At 44.3% G+C, this 20,242-nt stretch overlaps 1 protein-coding gene across 3 annotated transcripts in view; it reads right to left on the bottom strand.

The window, feature by feature from the left end:
* Positions 1-20,236, bottom strand: part of CCDC69 (coiled-coil domain containing 69) — a 35,714-nt gene extending 15,478 nt beyond the window's left edge. The window contains exons 1-8 of one of the 3 annotated variants that reach the window (XM_023726602.1): positions 18,325-20,236; positions 17,762-18,067; positions 15,989-16,076; positions 9,174-9,247; positions 8,076-8,177; positions 7,128-7,247; positions 6,109-6,206; positions 4,672-5,151 (exon numbers count right to left, since the gene is read on the bottom strand). In XM_023726602.1, the coding sequence (XP_023582370.1) occupies positions 4,974-5,151; positions 6,109-6,206; positions 7,128-7,247; positions 8,076-8,177; positions 9,174-9,247; positions 15,989-16,076; positions 17,762-17,818 (717 nt within the window). In that variant the 5' untranslated portion in view covers positions 17,819-18,067; positions 18,325-20,236 and the 3' untranslated portion in view covers positions 4,672-4,973. The other 2 variants (XM_023726604.1, XM_023726603.1) reach the window with 2 other exon arrangements.
* Positions 20,237-20,242: the final 6 nt, after the last annotated feature.

Raw genomic sequence — 20,242 nt, 5'->3', positions numbered from 1 at the left:
GCACAGAAGGAAGCAAGCAGAGATGGGAGAAGACAGATGCCACATGAAGATCGCCAAGGAACCAAGGAACAGAAGCTGAAAAGAGACAAGGACCTTCCCCCAGAGCCAACAGAGAGAAAAATCCTTCTCCTAGGGACTGTGCCCTGAATTCAGACTTCTAGCCTCCTAACTGTAGAAAAAAAAATTTCTGTTCGTTAAAGCCACCCACTTGTGGTATTTCTATTATAGCAGCACTGGAAACCTACAATAGGTCCTTAGAAATTGAGTAGTCTGAACCCTTCATTGTACAGATGAAGACACTGAAGACCAGAGAAGAAAAGGGATTTAAGACACGTAGCAAGCTAATCACAGAGCTAGAACTCGTAGGCTGGGCTTCAGCATCCTCAGGCCAGGCCCTTGTAAGAGAAAGAGCACAGAAAATGAGGATGGGCAGAGGAAGTAAAGTTTCAAGTCCCCACAAGGGAATCTCATGTTCCTGGGTGATTATCTCAAGCTCATTCTTCTCTCTCCCTCCTTCCCAGACCCAGAGGAGCTCTTTGTCCCCACAGAGGATTACTGTGAGGTGGTGCAGCTGTGTGCAACCATCAGCTAGCCCTGCTTCCCTGCCAGGTGAACAACCCCCCCGGCCCAGGTGACACTGCACCAGGAGCTCCCCCCTGAGGAGGTCTCAGTGGATGCGGCAGACATCTCTTTTGATGCGAAGAAGGGCTTCACCATCCACCAGCCCTAAACTTCCTTGGCTGGCTCCCTCTTCTATATGGCCAGCCTAGGCTGCATGAGACGAATCTCTACTAAGCACATGCTGATCTATGTCAACTGTGCGTGGGCCTAGGGTTCTGGGTGGACAGGGAAGGGGAGGATATGGGGAGACGCCTTCTTTGGGAGCCTTAGGTTTGGGGGTCTGTGGATTATGGAGCTCTCAACAACCGGCCTGGTTGGCGCAAAAGGTTATTGCACTTGGCTACTAACCAAAAGGTTGATGGTTCAAGTCCACCAGAGGTGTCTTGGAAGAAATGCCTGGCAAACTACTTCTGAAAAATCAGCCATTGAAAAACCTATGGAGGACAGGACTACTCTGACACTCAAAGGGTCACCATGAGTTGGAATTGACTCAGCAGCAACTGGTTTGGTTTTTTGAAAACAATGAACTAGCTTTCAACAACACTCTATGTATTCACTCATTCTGTCCTTACAGCCGGCCATTCAGCTCAGTCAGCCAATCAGCTCACCTTTTCTATCTACCACCCTTGCTCAGTCAAGTCACACTATTTCATCCATCTATCCTCTCTCAAATCAGCCATTCCATCCAACCATCCTCCATTAGGTTAAGCATTCTATCATTCATCCATATCCCCACCCATCCTCCATTAATTTAGTACAGCCATTTATACATCCACATATCCTCTATCAGTTTAACAATTCCACCCATTCATTCGACCTCCTCCCTCCATCTGCTATCAATTCAACCATTCCAACGTTTGCCAACATTTTTCTTTCCCCTATTATCTGTGACAGACCCATCTTCCTTCCCCAAACCCACCATTCAAGCTTCAGCAACATCTGTCCAACTAGGGGAGAACTTCAGTGTGACGTGCACAGTTCTGGGTGAGCCAGAGATTGCTCTGGACTTTAGTTGGGAATATCCAGGGCAGAAGGTAAGCAGAGGGTAAGAGGAGGCTGTATGTGTATGGGGGTTGGGGGAGGAATGAGGTATTAGAATGGGGGCCAGGAATGGTCATGCAAAGTGGAACCACTGCTTGACTGGGAATCTGACGGGCCTGAATTATAGTCCCAATTCTGACATTGCCTCTCTGAGTGACCTTGGGCAAGTTACTTCCCTTTTCTGAGCCTCAGTTTTCCCGTTTGTCAAATACAGCTACTTTTCAGGTTACTGTATAAGAATGTCTAATTTATTCCTTTATTAATTTATCCAAAAGTAACTGAGCACCCACCATGTGCCAGGCACTGTACTAGGTGCTGAGGCGACAGTGATGAGTCAAAGATATGGCCTTAGGTATCTGCAAATTTACAGACTAAGTGGGAAGGAGAAAGTGGGAAGGGGACATACATGATGATTTAGAGAATGTCAAGTGCTACAGAGAGAATAAAACAGGGCAACGTGACAGAGTCTGCTTAAGATAGAGTGGTCGAGGACTCATCTCTGAGATGACATTCAAACCAAGACCAAGCTGGCCTCAAGCACACAAAAAATGGGGCTTGAGCAAGTGCTCAGGCTCTATGGCTACGTGTGTGTGCATGTGTGCATGTGTATGAGGGTGCGTGTGTGTGAGAGAGAGAGAGGAAGAGAGAAAGAATACGATGAATGGATGGATATGGATGGATAGAACCAAATACATAATACATTAGCAACCGTTTCCTGGGCATCCTCTGTGCCCAGCCCTTCCCTAGATGTTGGAGAGATGGTGTTTGTTATGTTCTTTCCTCTCAAAGAACTTACCCCCATAAACCTCAAGCATCTGTAAAACAGCTGTGACAAATAGTATGGTACCAACATTGAGGGCTTTAGGAATTCTGAAGAGGGCTTCCTGGAAAAGCTGGAATTTGAATTGAGTGTGTAGGGTAGGAGTGAGGTGAGTGGAAGGCATTCCAGGCAAATCACAGGAGCGAGAGCAAGGGTAGACACGTCACACACCGGAGCCACAAAAACTTACCTTCCTCATATTGCCACCTGCCCAGAATGCAGGGGAGCACTGGGCATAAAAGCACCCAAGAATCATTCTCCAGACTCCAGGGAGCCATTGGAGAAGTCTGAGCAGGGGAGCTGACTTTGTGTAGATTGAAGGGGAAAGAAGTTGGGGTAGAAAGACTCATGAGGTGCTACTGCCCAGCCAGAGGTCACTTAAGACAAGTCTAGGATGGGGAAAATGAGATGCTCTGTAGGTGCCATGACCTGTTGATGATATCACCATTTCCTGCAGCCCAGGAGGGAGGCCTGTGGAACCTAGCCAACATGCTCTGCTGCTCCCTGAATTTACAACCTTCTGGCTCCACTTTGCACCAGTCATTTGAGTGGGCTGGACCAGTACACAGTGAACTCCTTGGGCTCATCTCTGTATTCCCTGTAGGGGCTAACTGAGGCTGGGACCGAGCAAAGGAGCAATGAAGGTGAACCCCCTCAGCAGGTAGAAATGGTATGTGGTCATTCTCCTACTCATCCGATGAGGAAACTGAGACCCAGCAAGAGAAAGGATCACACAGATGGTTGGGAGACGTTGACTTTGCTATGCCAGCAATTCCCCAAGACATGTCACCTGGCATAGTAAAGTGCCAAATAAATCCTCCCCTGACCCCAAAGAAAGTGTTCTCAGGAAAACCCTGCCTCTTATAACCACCACCCACCTTGGAGAGTCAAATGCATTTGTGGACATGACAGACTCAATGGTCTAAGCTTCACCAATTTAACTTTGCCTGACTCAGTTTCCCAAACACTTTTGATAATGGAATTGCGAACTTTCCTCACTTTGGGAAAGTAGGTAACATGCACTAACATCCACACGGAACCGGGGTGCCACAGCATGCACATTAAGAATGCTGGTGAGTTGCCTCCTGCGCACTTCTTGAGTTGTGGAGGGAACTCTAGTGTCTCTCTTCTGACTTGAGAACCTTAAAGTTTTCCATAGAGAATTTGGCCTTTGAGGTGCTCTGACACTAAGCTGAAGTGTAGCCTTGCATAAGTCACTTCCCTTTTCCATCTGCTGAAGGCATAATTGGTGCCCTCTTACCTGCCCCCTGGTGCCTGACTCAGAGGCAGCACCCAGGGCAGCTAATAGGTATGTTTTTTGTCCACTGCAGCTGGGGCAACCCCCCTACATCAGTGAGCAGGCCAGTGTGGTATGCTGGGAAGGCCAGGTACAGCAGGAGGCAGACAGCACCCTTCACGTGGAGGAGACCCGGGTGGGGGATACTGGTGTCTACACCTGCCAGGCCACCAACCTCCAGGGCATGGGGACCGCCACCATCCATGTCCACGTGATCCAAAGTCTACATGTCTCCCCCGCCCCTTCCAAGCTCCCTCCTTGGCTGTAGGCATCTGGGTGTGGGGCAATGGGCAGAAACAGGGGTAGGTACCTGTGTGACTCTCAGTGTCTTTTATGCCAAGGCCAAGGAGGGGGCCCTCGCAGAACAAAGCATCTTCTCATTTACCCCTCACACCTCCCCCACATCCCTAACACTGTTTTCTTCTCTCACTTCACCCTCACAACCTCACTCAGAGGCCTGACTTATTTTGAGGGCCTGTCTTCACCCTAACCCCAGGCCCTACCTCTGAGGCTGGGGCAAGGCTAGAGCCAGTTGGGCTCCAGTCCCTGCAGAGGGAGCTCGAGCCCACTGCTGAGTCACCAGGCTCCAGAACTTATCCTTCAAAGACCCCTGCGGGTGGCAGAGGGGCTGAGGAAAGACCCACCTCCTCCATCTCCCAGAAAAACACAGAGGCTAAATAAATAAGATATTGCGTGTTCTTTGTAGTTCCACAGCTTGTCCACCCAGGGGTTGGGGTATGATTAGTTCATCTCCTCACATCCATCATGGACTATATGAGGGAAGACCCCCTCCCCCTGTTACAACTTGCCCCTGCTCAAGCCCTGCCCCACACAGTTAAAAAATGCTTCTAAAGTGCATTCTGCAGCCTGAAGTGCTCTCTGAGGGTGGGGGTAGAAACTTGGTCAAGGAAGGTCTGGATACTTTGTCTCCTCCTAGGACATTTGCAAGTCCCCGTATAACATAAAACGTTCTGGGCAAACTCAGGAGAAGGCGCTTCTGGGGCCTCAAGGCCCCGTGGGTGGTTCTGCTCGGCCCAAGCCCCCCCAGGGCTCACTGGGCACACACCCTGGCTCCCTGCTCACTCCCACTGGCATTCCTCCGTGGGAAAGGAACAAGGAGAGGCTCCCACTGTCTTCTCAGGAAAGTCCTCGAGCAGGAGGTGTGACCACAGGTGTCACAGCAGACTCTGAGCCCTATGTGGCGAGGAAAGAGACCTTGGGGGGGGTGACAGAGGCCAGCGGGAATGTGGGGGAGGCGTCGGCCCCAAGGACCCGGTACAGCAGCTCCTCCTTCTCCTGCTGGAGCTGTCGCCGTAACTGCGACTCCTTCTCCAGGGCCTCACGGGTGAGCAGCAGGTCCTCAGACAGCTGCCTGTGGAATGCACACAGAGCCCGGGGCTGCCTACTGGGAGCAGCACCAGGGGGCCTCCAGCCAGGTGACAAACCCCTTCCTCCAGGAAGCCCTCCCTGGGTGGGCACTAGCCTACTCCAGGGTCCCCATGGCCCTCTCCTTTGCCTGTATGCAAGAGGCGAATTAATCTGTCGACCAAGGAGCATGGGCCTCTCAGGCAGACAGCTCTGGGTTCAAGTCTCTGTTCCACTACTTAGCTGTATAACCTTGGACTAGTTATTCAGTCTTTACAAATTTCAGTAAATGGTTAAGTGCTCAGCTACTAACTGAAAGGTTGGCAGTTCAAATCCACCCAAGGGAGCCTCAAAAAAAAAAAAAAAAAAAAAAAAGGCCTGGCGGTCTACTTCTGAAAGGTCACAGTCATTGAAACCCTATGGAGCACAATTCTACTATGACACACATGGGGTCGCCATGAGTGGGAATTGACTCAATGGCAACTGGCTTTTTTTTTTGGAAAATGGGAGGAATAATAATAATAATTATAGTACCCATCTCTTAGGGTAAGGATTAGATAATATGTATTCAATACATTATGTCTAACACATGATAATAGCTCTCATTTATTAAGCTTTCAGAACTGATTCATTCTACTTGGGCCTTGTGAGCTGTAAGCTTCCTGGTTTTCTGCTTCCTCTTCCCCATACTGGGCTTTCTCAGGAGACCACTAAGCCTGGGTGGTGCCCGAACAAGACCCAGGGGATGGGAGCAAACAAATAGTGGCCAGGACCTTGGGACCTAGGCTTCTGGGTGGAGCCGGTCCCCTGGCATTCCTGACTCCCAAAGGAAGGGGAGCCATGTTCCCAGGCAGGCCCTGGTCCACCTGTCCATCCATTCCCCCAGGCTCCTTGAAGCCTCTCCCAACTGGAGATAATATCAGAAGGGTGGGGACGAGAGGAAAGGAGGCTAGGGGGTGGCTACCTGGACATAACCACCTGGTTCCGGCCTCGGATGTGGAGGTCCTCGTTCTCCTGTTGCAGGGTGGTGATTTTCTCCTCTAACATCAGGTTTTTTTCTTTCTGTAACAAATGAGGAGTAGCTCAGCAAGCTGCTACACTCAACACAGCACAATGTGGGCCCTACCTCCCTGTTATCTGTGGTAACTGAAAACACATTCTAGACCAGATGTTACAGTTCAGGGAGCAATAAGATTACTTAAGAAAATAAAATGAAGGAGTTAACATAGGGCTGCCAAATTTTAATTTTGCCATGTGAGAACATTAAAGAATAGCCACCACTGTCTAATATCACCATCAGTTCATAAAAGAATGGATATTTTTTGTTCCCCAAAAGTCAGAGAATATAATCTATATAATAAAATTAAGCTTATTTCCTACCCTGTTGCACAAAAATGGCTGAACAAAATTTTATAGAGAATGTTTGAGATGGTCAGATGAAAATACTGGTTGTGTGACCCACAGAGTTTATTTTGAAGGAGGTCAGGGAGATTTCTGAGAGATTAGCAACATAATCTCTGTTTGGATTCAACTCTAGTTTTCTGAGGCCTCTGTTCTGCTGGAGACAAAGCCATCAGTGGCGTCACCGCCCACAGCTCACCAGCCCAGACCTTGGTGACTCTGGCTCCCGTATTTGTCCAACCTTTCAGCCTTGCCTCCTTCCTCAGCCCCTGCCTGAACTGTGATATCTACCAGCCCTTCCCTGTTAACCAGACCCCTTGCATCATTGTTACGCAAGTTCCAGCATCACGAGTAGCCAAGAAAAGCACAGGACCCAGATGACAAGGAGCCCCTGCTTAACCCAGAATGGCCACAGTGGGCATATAACCACTGGCCAAATGCCAAATGGGCAACAGATCAAAGCTGGTGTGGACCAGGCTGGGGCCTCCTCAAAGCACCTCCCGTTTCGATGCTTTAGAAGAGGCAATGCCCAAGGAACAGGAGTCTGGGGCTGCATCCACCCAGCTGCTCCCAGCCACGAACCACTGTTTCCATGTGGATCAGCCGCTTGTCCAGTTCGTGAATACGTTCATTCTTCATCTCGATGACAAAGTGCAAGCTCTCCAGCTCCTGCACCCAGAATGGGCTGGGACTCCCATAATCCTAGATAGGGACATAGCATGACCTTGTCAGACCAGCAAGTAGAGAGAGGCATAGTCTGCTTCCTGCCCATTCTGTCACCAACTCACTACTTGACTTTCACAAGTCACCTCCCTCCCTCTCTCGGCACATAAAAAAAATATCCAAATTAGTTGCTATTGAGTCAATTCCAAATCATGGTGACCCCATGTGTGTCAGAGTAGAACTACTCCATAGGGTTTTCAATAGCTGATTTTTCTTGGAAGTAGATTGCCAGTCCTTTCTTGGCACATGGTGAGTGCTTAATATGCTTTATTTCTTTTTACCCTAACAACACCCTTTGAGGCATGTACTATTACCATCACATGAGGAAACTGAGGTTCAGATAGGTGAAATCACTTGTGGCAAGTGGTAAGTTTGCGATTTGCACCTATTTTTCTTTGAATTCAGGGCCTGAGCACTTCACTACTATGTCATATGCTAACCAAAAGATGGGCAATTGGAATCTACCAGCCACTCCTTGGAAACCCTATGGGGCAGTTCTACTCTGTCCTATAGGGTCGCTATGAGTTAGAATTGAACTGACGGCAATGGGTTTGGTTTTTATGAGTTTACTAACCTAAAGGTTGGTACTTTGAACGTACCCAGTGGTGTCATGGAAGAAAGGCCTGGCACTCTGCTTCTATAAAGATTACAGCCAAGAAAGCCTTATGGAGTAGGATCAAAATTGACTCAATGGCGACAGGTATGTTTTGCCTCAAGGAACTGGCCTTTCCTGTAGCCTAGACCCTGGCCTTCCCAGGTACTCTGGAGATTCAAGGAGGAAAGGCCCCCAAGTGTACTGCCACCTACCTGGATGTGCTTCTTATAGTTTCGGCTCAGAATGGACTCTTCTGCCCTCTTCATCTTGGCTTGAAAGGCCTGTAGCTGTGAGGTCAGACCATCTATGGTCTCCTGGCAAAGGCAGCAGGAAGGAGGCACTCAAAACCTGCTTCATCAAGGCTGTCAGTGAACTTCATACATCCCAGAGAGTGAACAGCTTTGGGTTCTTCCTGTTTATCTTTTGTCTACCCTACACAACAACACAGGCTTAATCTACTTCAACCATTGCTTGAAGTATACCAGCCCCACTCTCTTGCTATAAAGTTTTCAATGATTCCCCATAGCCTTAGAGAAAACGTCCTGGGATTCAAGGCCAGTTTTAGTTGGGCATTCAAAGCCTCAAAAACCAGGCTCAATGGACTTTCCCAGTCTCCTATCCCATTGCTCCCCTCCACATACCTCCTTCATCCAAACAGCTCTCCACACTTTTCCCCTGCCAGGAATTTGCTTCATCTAAACCTTGGCAGTTGTCTCGAAGAGTATAACCCCTTAATATGGCTCGTGGGCTCCCACCTGCTGGCCCCTTCTACCTCTCTAGCCTCAGTCCTCTCTACCTTTCTCCCACTCATACCCTCTACCCATCTTGGGCTTCTCTCAGATCCTCAGGTATTCCATGTTTCCCCCCTTTCTTCCATGCTTTTGCACATGCTGGTTTTTTTTTTTTTGCCTAGAGCATCCTCCTTCCTCTTCTTCAGCTGAAGAATTCCAGCCCATCCTTTAGGTTCTAGCTTAGATATCACTCCCTCTAGAAAGTCTTCTCTGACCAGACAAAATGGGTGAGATTCTTTCTCACATGCTTCCGTAGGTCCCTGTGCATCCATCTACCAGTTGAATCACCACTGTGACACCCAGCCTATGTAGTCTCCAACAGTCCTTGGGAAAATGGGCCAAGCCCAATCTCAGACAAGGTCCTCTTGAGCTAATAGCCTGGCTGCTACACACGGAAGACAGTACTTTCAACACTCACACTTAATGTAGAGTGCTTTGGCTGCTTTGAGGCTCCATGCTGGTTTCCCGCAGGTCCTCCCTTCCCCTCACCAGAGACTGACACGATCCATCCCCTCTCACCTGCAGGGCTGCCTTTGCTTCCTGGGAGGATTGGATAAGGGCTTCTTTCTCCTGCTCATGTGCGGCTCGGAGGACTGTCGGGAAAGGAGATCTCTATGAGCTCAGGCACCCAGACACTTCTCCTAAAGCCTTCTCTGCATCTAGAAGGCTTGTGGCCAAGCTACCTGGGGCCCATAGGAGCCAGGAATCTGGGAATGGTCTTAGTTGTCCTTCTGGACTTGGGGCTGTGCCCGAAATATAGTAGGTATGTAATAAAAGCTCATAGAAATGAGAGTAAATTAGATCCTTGGAAGATCTGAGAACCCTACCAGATTGTGGGAACTACCCATACTTGCTAAGGCTAGGATCCAAAGATCTCCTTGTAGTAAGCTTGCTCATCTCAGACTACATCAAAGCATGAAAAAAATGCATTAGGACAAGTACTCTGTAAGTTGGGTAAGCCAATCACAAAATCATTAAATCATTAGTTGTCTAATCATAGTGTGAAACTGTGGCAAGTACATTGGATTTGGTGCAAACTACTTGGTCCTGGCTTTGTTTCTTCAAGACTGAGCAACTCTGAGGTCACTTCAGGCATCTAAAAGTCCTGTTACCTCAACGGTGAAATGGGGTCAATAAACCTGGCCGGGTTGTCTCAAAGGTGTGCCTTGAGGATTACATACTAGAAGGATATGCAAGGTCTTTACAGACTGGGCAGTGCTGTACAGAGCTGGACTTGTTATCATTCCCCAGATCGACACAGTTATATTTATCATCCCAACTGCCTTGAAAAGTTCATTTTGGAAAATTCCAATCTTGTCTCAGCTGAAAGAAGACAATAGGGAAATGAACAGTCAATGGGAAGGATGAAAATGGAAGAGCAAGGACAGGAAAGGAAAGTTTAATAGAGCCAAAGGACTGTGTATATGGCAGTGACGCACACATTTCTAAGAATGTTCAGAATTATAGGTATGTTAGAGCTGTCAGAAGCTGATAAGTTCAGCTGTATAAAAATCACAGACTTAATTTTTTAAACCATGGGCCTAATTTGTTAATTTGCCTATCAAGACAGGTTCTGGTTCTAGTTGAGAAGGAGTGGAAGAAAAGAACAACACTATTAACCAACTAGATCTAACTGATTCATTTATAAAGTACTCCACTCATAACAACAGAATACACATTTCTTTCAAGTGCACATGAAACAGTCACCAAGATAGACCATATCCTGGGTCATAAAACAAACCTTCACAAATTTTAAAGGATCAAAATACAAATTATATTATCTGATCATAATAGAATTAAACTACAAATCAGTAGTAGAAAGATAACAGAAAAATCCCCCAAACACTTGGAAACACACTGCTAAACATTCAAGGGATCCAAGAAGAAGTTTCAAGGGATGTTAGAATATTTTCAATAGAAAAAAAATAAAATACAAAATATCAACTTGTAGGATGCAGCTAAAGCAGTGCCTAGAAGGAAATTTATAGCAATAAATACTTAGAAGAGAAGAAAGGTCTCAAATTGATAATCTAAGCTTCTAGTTTAAGAAATTAGAAAAATAAGGGCTAATCACAAAACAAGCTAGCAGAAGGAATGGAATAAAAGTAATAGAAATCAATGGGTGAAAATTAAAAAATAAGAAAGAAGTCAACGAAACAAAAAACTGGTACTGTGAAAAAAACTAATAAAATTGGTAAACCTCTGGCAACACTGACAAAGGAAAAAAAAAAAAAAGAAGACACAAGTTACCAATTTCAGGAATGGAAGAGGGGGTATCACTACTGATGCAGGAGATATTTAAAACGGTATTAAGAGAATACTATGAACAAGTACATCCACATAAATTTGACAATTTAGGTGAAATGTACCAATTCCTCAAAATCCACAAACTACCAGAATTAACCCGAGGTGAAACACATAACTTGAACATTTCTATAACTATTTTAAAAAACTGAATTTGTAGTTAAATGCCTTCCCCTCTGGAAAAGAAATATCCAAGCCCAGACTGGTTCACCAGTAAATTTTATTAAATATTTTTAAAAAGACATAACACCAATTATACATGATCTCTTCCAGAAAACAAAAAAGGAGGGAATATTTCCCAACTCATTCCATGAGACAAATTTTACCCTGATACCAAAATCAGACAAATAGTCCAAGAAAACCAGAGACCAGTATTCCTTATGAACATAGACACAAACATCCTCAGCAAAATATTAGCAAATCAAATTCAGCAATATAAACAAAGAATAATATACTGTGACCTGGGGCTTATCCCAGGAATGCAAGGCTAGTTCAATATTTGAAACTCAAATCAATGCAATCTACTATATTACAGTCTAAAGAAGAAAATTATATGATTATATAGATCATAGACCTAAGCGTAAAACCTAAAACCATAAAACTTTCAAAGCAAACATAGGAGAACATCTTTTTGACCAGGGGTTTGGCAAAGAGTTCTGAGGTATGACATAAAAAGCATAATCAATAAAAGAAAAAAATAAATAATTTGGCCTTTATAAAAATTAAAGCTTTTGCTTTTTGAAAGACATTGTTAAGAGAATGAAAAACAGAGTGGAAGAAAATATTTGAAAATACAAAGGACTTGTGTTGAGAATATATAAAGATCTCTTAAAGCTTGATAGTAAGAATAAATAAGCCAATTAAAAAATAAGCAAAAGATTTGAACAGACATTTGGACCAAAGAAGATAGATAGATAGTAAATACACATGTAAAGATGTTAAACATCTTAGCCATTAGTGAAATACACATTAAAACCACAGTGAGATATCACTACACACATATTAAGCCAAAATCAAACCAAATTCGTTGCCGTAGAGTCAATTCCGACTCATAGCAACCCTATAGGACAGAGTAGAACTGCCCCGTAGAGTTTCCAAGGAGAGCCTGGTGGATTTGAACTGCTGACCTTTTGGTTAGCAGCCATAGCTCTTAACCACCACAGGGTTTCCACACACATGTTAGAATAGCTAAAATAAAAAATACTGACAATAACAAGCGTTGTTGAGAATATGGTATAACTAACTGAAGCTCTCATGCATTGCTGATGCTGGAATGTAAAATGATAAAGTCACTCTGGAAAACAGTTCAGCCATTTCTCACAAATTTAAATATACATTTACTATATGACCTAGCAATCCCACTCCTATACATTTACCGAAGAGAAATAAAACCTATGTCCACACAAAAACCTGTAACATGGATGTTTATAGCAGCTCTATTCATAATTGCCCCAAATTGGAAACAACTCAACTGTTCTTTCAACAGGTGAATGGATAAACAATGAAATACAACCCAGCAATAAAAAAGAATGGATTCTTGATACACACAATGACTTGGATGAATCATGAAGGCATCATGATGAAAGACGCCAGTCTAGAAATCATACTGTATGATCTCATTTACAACAACCTCAAAAAGACAAAACTACAGTGATGGAGAACAGATCAGTGGCTGCCAAGGGTTGGGTTTGAAGAGGGTGTGAGTACAAAGTGGGTAGCCTAAGGGAGTTTTTTGGGGGTGATGGAGCTGTTCTATATCCTGATTGTGGTAACGGTTACACCAATCTATGGATATGTTAGCACTCATGGAACTATATACCCAAAAAAGGTCACCTTTACTGTGTAATAATTTAAAAACAAAATACAAACAAAAAAATAGAAGTAAAAGACAAGCAAAGGTCATCCAGTGTGGGAATCTACTACTAGTCTCCCGCAGTTATCTGTGTACCTGCCTTCAAACAAACAAAAAACCCCATCTATTCCTTCCCATGCTACACTTTCATTAACTCATTTAATAAACACTTACTTAGCACTTAATATGTGCAAGCAATTTAAAAATAATGGAAAGAATTCTGACTGTTACGGAAGAACTCTAGACAGGGCAATCCCTTTCCCTCTGGGGTTTTTATAGTAGAAAATTTTTCTTATCGTTATACTTTATTTATAGTGCTAAAAATAATACCAAAGCAAGGCTGGAGAATGAAGCTGCTTTCCCTGTGAGACAGGGGAGGTGGATTTTATAGATATAGAAACGAAACTGAGGCTCAAGGACATTAAGTGAGTAGCCCAGTTTAACAGGGTGTATTAGGATTAAAACCCAGATTGCCAAATTCCCAGGCAAGGGCTTTAATTCCATTTCAAAACGGACTGTGCTAATGTTGCAATATGTTTCAAGAGCCTTCAAGTTGTTCAGACCTTTGTTCTAATGATTCAATTTCTGGGAATCTAAGGACATAATATGAAATGTGGGCACATCTTTACCCAAAAGGTGTTTGTACAGTGTTATTTACAATAGCTAAAATCTAGATGCCTAGAGTCACGGGAAATAAGAAAAACCATATATGCTATGGAGTATTACCATTTTAGTGCAGCATAATTACTTGGAAACATGTTAGATACAATGTTAATGGAAAAGAACAGGATACAACATTTTATATATAAAATAATCATAATTGTGTTCTTTAAAGATACATAACTCTGGGGAAAGGTCATACAAACACTGAGATTAAAAGAAAAGCTGGCATAGCATTCTGGAGAAACTCCAATAGCCTTGAAAATGTACATAACCTTTGCCACACCAGTTCAACTAGGATGTTACTCTATTTTCTTATTGTTGTGCTTTAGGTGAAGGTTTATGAGCAAATTAGTTTTCCATTCAATAGTTTATATACAAATTGTTCTATGACATAGGTTGCTTTCCCTACCCTGTGTCAACACTCTTCCCATTGCCACCCTGAGTCCCCCATTTCCATTGATCTGGTTTTCCTGTCCCTTCCTGCCTTCTCATCTTTGCTTTTGGGTGTATGTTTTCCTTTTGGTCTCATGTAGATGATTGTTCTAAGGAGAACTTTCCTCACGGGTGTTGTTTATTTATAGGTCTGTCTATTATTTGGCTGAAAGGTGATCTCCAGGAATGGCCTCAGTTCCAAATTAGAAGGGTATCTAAAGGCTATAGCCTTGGGGGTTCCTCCAGTCTCTATCAGACCAGTACGTCTGGTCTTTTTTATGAATTTGAATTTTGTTCTACATTTTTTTTTTTCCCACTCTAACTAGGACCTTCTATTATGATCCTGGTCAGAGCTGTCAGCAGAGGTAGCCGGGCACCATCTAGTGCTTCTGGTCTCAGGCTGGTGGAGGCTGTTGTTCCTGTGGTCCATTAGTCCTTTGGACTAATTGTTTCCTTGAGTCTTCAGTTTTCTTCACTCTCCTTTGCTCCATATGGAAAAAGACGAATAGTTGTATCTTACATGGCTGCTCGCGAGGTTTTAAGACCCCAGACACTTCTCATCAAAGTAGGATGTAGAATGTTTTCTTTATGAACTATGTTATGCCAATTGACCTAGATGTCCCCCCGGGACTATGGTCCTTAGCCTTCAAGCCCAGTAACTCAGTCCTGTGAGGTGTTTGGTTATGTCTAAGTTGTTTCGATGACTGTGCCTCCGTTTGCTCTACTATATAAATGAATATACATGCAGCACATACAAATATGTATGTAGAAATATCCACAGCCAACCTATGCATGCACGTGGGTGTACTCCCATATGCCCTCCCATACCTATTCAGCATACTGACTAGGATGTTATTCTAAAGATAAGTCACGAACAGGGTGAAGATTTAACAAAAGGGGGTTCACTGTAGAAATATCATTGTTGTTATAAACAATGTCAAAAGGTTTAAAATTACCTAAACATCTAACCAAAGGGGCTCAGGATACATATTATGATAATATTAGACTGCTATGTAGTTATTAAAACTTTAATTAATAGACGAGTTTAATGACAAGATGTTAACGCAATTCAAAGTGAAAAAAATCAATTTACCTCCCTTCCAAAGTATGTTATGTATAGATGCATAGTCTATGGATATATAAAGAAAAAGAAATTAAAAAGCTCTATGAAAATGAGGGAAATCCTCAATGAGATGGATTGACACAATAGCCTCAACAATGGACTCAAACATACCATGAAGATGGTGCAGGACCAGGCAATGTTCTGTTTTGTGATACATAAAGTAGTCATGAATAGGAGCCAACTCAATGGCAACTAACAATAACAAAAATAACAATATCAAAGGGGCAACAGTGGCTATCTCTGGGTGGAATTACACATGATTTTAATTTTCTCAGTAATAAAATCAGAAGTGCTAATAATTACTTGCTACATGTCAGGTACCGTTTAGACACACACACACACATTAAATCATTTAATTCTCTTTGAGGAAGGTTAAGTAACGTTTTCAAGGTAACACACACAGTTAGTAAGTGGTAGAGCTCAGATTCAAACCCAGAGACCATGGCTCCAGAGTCTGAGATCTTAACAACTATGCTATACATATATTTTTTTAAATTCATCGATTTTAAATTTCTTAGGATGATAACATTTGGTGATGTAAGAAGAAAGTTTTATTTTAAAAACAATTCACCTAATCATAAATTTTAAGAACTGTCATCATCGTGGGGAGGGAATATGGATATTGAAAAATTCTATTTGTCTAGGTTTCCCAAATTTCCTTTAAAACATATGCATTGCTTTCACAATGCAGAGAGAAAAAACCTTTCAAATATGGCAAAACAAAGCAGGTGCCAGACTTGTAGAGCCATGCGCCAAAGGAAAAGCCCATCACCCTTCCAAGGTCAAAGACCCTGTAGACTCCAACTCTGACACAGCCAACTGCTTGAGTATCAGAGCAGGAAGGAGGGACCAGCAAGAGTCCCTGAGTGGACTCTGAAGGTGGGACCAGAAGGAAGACACCCCCCCCCCAACACCTCCTCACCCCCAACAGCCTCCCCAGTAGAGCAGCTCCATCCTTACCTCGCAGGGCCTCCTCATGCTCTCCCTTCAGGACTAGTCGCTGCTCAGCCAATTTCTCTTGAAGCTCCAGCTCCCTTTCCTTCTCCACCTGGGGGTAGGTTCAGGGCAATGTCACTTATCCACTCACTAAACCCCAGAGCTATGCAGAGCTTGGTGGTCAGAGTCCCACCTCCTCATCTGAGTGATGGGAAATGACACAGGTACAAGACTTCCAAGTCATGCAGCAGCGTGGTGGGCTTTGCCATCTTCAGGGTTTAGAAGAGGTTCTCAGAGAGTCATCAGGTGGAAAGGGTCCCAGAGGTCGTCCTCTAGTCCTAGTGCTTACTCGTCTAGTCCTAATGCCATTGTGTTTTCTCTGCTTGCATATAATGAACGAAAGCTCCTTAACTCTCAAGTCTGCCTATTTTAACATGCATAGGGCTTACTGTTACAAGTAGACTCTTTAACCTCTGCCATCAGGTCCTGGTTCTGTCCTCTGGGGCCACATAGAACCAGCCTCTCCCTCAGCCCAGGTAGCCCTCAGAGTAGCTGTGTCCTCAAAATTATGCTTCTCCAGGATGAATATGCCCAGCCATTTTCACGGTCCCCCACTTGAGATGTTTTCTAGTCCCTTTGCTGCCTGTGAGGGTACAGCTGATGGGCACACCCAGAGGCAAGGTACATTTAAAGACGGTTCTAGCCCCAGCCTGCCACTGAGTAGCTGTGTACCCTTGGACCAGCCCCTTTCCCTGTAGTGATGCGTAATTAATGTGTTTATTTGGCGAGGCTATTGTTGCCAGGGGTTTGGCCAAACACTACTCTAGTTGCTGTTTTGGAGTAGTTACGTACGATTAAATCAGTTGGCTTTAAGTAAAGCAGATTACCTTCCATAATATAATGTACTGTAATGTGATATAATACAATTACCTTCCATAATCTAATCTAATGTAATCAATCAATCAGCTGAAGGCCTTAAGAGCAAAAAGTGAGTTTCTCTACGCTGTGTTCTGCCTCCAGACTATAGATAGATATTTTGATAGAATTCTCACTTCACCCTTCCTGCCTCCTGACCTATGGAGCTTGGGACGCAAGCCTACAGGACTCTCCAGCCCATTGCCTGACCTGCAGATTTTGGACTTTCCAGCCTCCACAATCGCATGAGCCAATTCCTTGCAGTAAATCTCTCTCTCTACGTATACATATATATAAAATCACTGATTCTATTTTTCTAGAGAACCCTGACTGACACCTCCTCAGGTATCAGTTTCTCCCTCTGTACTCAGGGACTCAGTTTGATGATCCCTAAGCTGGCGCTTGGGGTGCTCACTGCAGCCTACCATCTAATGAAGGCCGGAGGACAGGCTTCGAATCAAATCCAGAGCCTGTCCTCAAGGCCTTCATTAGGTAGTGGGCTGCAGTGAGCACCCCAAACACATTTAAAACATTCTCTGCTTAGACACACTTTTCAGAAACGTACCTCTTATGACAGGTAGATTAATTATGTCTGTGGGTCTTTAGTCTTTTTTTGTGGGGTAACTGTCTTGATATCATTTGGTCCTGATGTTTATCTGGGGAGTCCTTAATGATGAGACTTCCAAGCGGTCTTAAAATCAAACCAAACCAAAACAAAACAAAACAAAAAATACCCCATTGCTGTCCAGTCAATTCTGACTCATAGCAACCCTATAGGACAGAGTAGAACTGCTTCATAGGGTTTCCAAGGCTGTGATCTTTACAGAAGCAGACTGCCACATCTATCTCCTGCAGAGCAGCGGGTGGGTTTGAACTACTAACCTTTTGGTTGGCAGCTGAGCGCTTAACCTCTGTGCCACCAGGGCTCCTTTTTGACATTTGATGACTACATGTTGGTAATTTTGCAAACTAGTCCTCAATTTTCATTACCAACTAATTTTTAAAGTCTTGTCTTGAGTGTTATTTCCTCAGAGATGTCTCCTCTGATCCCACAGACTTGGTTAAGAGCTTCCATCACGTACTTTCATTGCATTCTAAACTTTCTGGAGCACTTGTAATCGTAGTTAATTCTGTGGAATTGTGTTTAACATCTGACTTCCTGTCTCAGTCAGAACAGACGAAGTTATGCTGTAACAACAATCAACCATAAAGTCTCAGTGGCTTAAAACTAAAGGTTTCTTTCTCACTCACCATATGACCACCTTGTGTTGGCAGGTGGCTCTGCTTGTTGCAATCAGTCATGGGATCCAGGAGGACAGAACAGCTATCGTCTGGAGCAAAGCCAGTCACTTTGCTAGAAAGACCTCTCAAGGTCCTCACTCTGGGATTTATCAAGGTTAGCTGACCAGGAAGAAAAGAGAAGGGCTGAGGTCACCTGGACTTACCTGTTGTTCCCATTGCTTCTTTTCCTCTTCATGTTGCTGGAGAATTCTGGTTATATCCTTCTGGTGCTGCTCAGCCTCCTCAAGTACACAGAGGTGGACAGTTGTGGCTACAGATGGGAAAACAAAAAAAATCACAGAGAGCAGAGGTGGGGCCAGGGTTTTGCAGAGAGGATGTGGGAGGTCAGGGAGAAGGGGTGAGAACTCTGACCTCTACTGTAAGAAGTATTTCAGTTGGAGATCAGCCTCCAGAGGCAGCATCTCAAATCTTTCTGGCTTTGGAGATCCTCCTTCAATGCAGGGGCCTGGGGTCTCATATTGTCCCCTAGTAGCTATGGCAGAGCAGGTAGCTCACAGGACAGATTAAGCCCATAGAAGTGTTCTATTTGCTTCACCCAATATTTAAATTTAAAAAATTAATTTCTGGTATTTAATAACCGGGAAAATTTGGCATAATAGTAGAGATTTCCAACTGTTCTGAAAGAATCCAAAGAACTGGCCCCTGGGCCAGCATGCCTTTAAGTCCACCAGGAGCTGGAGTGAAGGAGCAGCTGCTTCCTTTGGCCAGGGCATGGCTCTGTCATTTGCCATAGTGCCCACCTCTCCCTACTGAGGGCATGTATAAGGGGTCACCTCATCATTGGCTTTGCTAGCTGGGCCCTGTGAACATCTGAGTATATGATTCCTTGACCTGCAGCATCTCCCTACCTGGAGGTGAAGTGGCTGCTTGTGAGCAGGAAGGAGACCCTGTGTGACCCATCCTCTCTGTATTCCAGTTACATAATTAGTGAAATCAGGATAATAAGGGTACCTACCTCACGGGGCTTTTGAGAGGATTCAGTCAGAAAACAATGGCAATGATAATAATAAAAACAGGTAAAAAGTACTGAGAGCTTACCACATGGGCATTGCTCACTCGATCCTCACAACTCATTGTAGTGGATACTATAATCACCACCATTTCACAGACGAGGAAATTGAGGCACAGAGAAGTTATGCAATTTGCCCAAGATCACCCAGTTCACAATTGGGAGAGCAGGGATATGAAGCTACACCATCTGATTCCATGGCAAACACTCCTAACGACCACCTTATTCCGCTTCCTTGTGCACTAAAATCAGTAAGTAGAGTGCCAGGCACTTTGGAGGTGTTCGAGAAATGTTAGCTATCAGTGCTCATGACAAGCGTTAGAGGTTAATACTAGTATTGTTAGCATTAGTATTACAGAACTCCACAGGCAGGGACTGGCAAAGGTATGGCTAGAAATGAGAGGACCCTGAAAGGGGGCTGGTAAGGGAGAAGACAGAACTGTTGTCAGTTCTATCAGGATAGGATGAGGAGTGACCTGGTACCCTTGAGTCCTGGGTTCCCAGAAGCTGTGAGCAGATAGACAGAGGTTAGAAGATAGTAAGAGTCAAGGTCAGAGAGCCTCAGACTCTCACAAATGATTTGGCTCAGGGTCCCAAACTCTGGTCCATGTGACCAGCAGTAGGTTGGCACCAGCAGGAGGGAAGCTTATTGAAAAGATATGTTACTAAAAATGCAGATCCTTCGTCCCTATTTTTAGAGATTTCTTATTAAGTTGGACTGTGGCCCCAGAATCTGTATCTTTGAAATTCCCCAGGTAATTATGATGTACAGCCAGGCTGAAGAGTCTCTGAATTATGGTCCATTTGCTTCTCTGGTGCATGCTCTTCATACATAATATCCCCAATAGCTGGTCTTCCAGCCTGTGCTTAAACACCTTTGGGAGTGGGGAGCTCATTCTATTACTAGGGAGCTCTGATGGTTTTAAATTAACTACCACACAAAAAATCCTTTGAGATTGAATTGAATTCTGCCTGCCAGCTCCTGCTACCTTGAGGCCCTAGTACTGCCCTTTGGGTCACACAAACAAGGCTCATCTTTCTTCTCCATGAGG

Source organism: Trichechus manatus, unplaced genomic scaffold (genome assembly GCF_000243295.1).
Source record: "Trichechus manatus latirostris isolate Lorelei unplaced genomic scaffold, TriManLat1.0 scaffold00011, whole genome shotgun sequence".
Lineage (NCBI taxonomy): Eukaryota > Metazoa > Chordata > Mammalia > Sirenia > Trichechidae > Trichechus > Trichechus manatus.
Note: the sequence above shows the minus strand (reverse complement) of the source record. Positions and strands in the feature narration are given on the sequence as shown.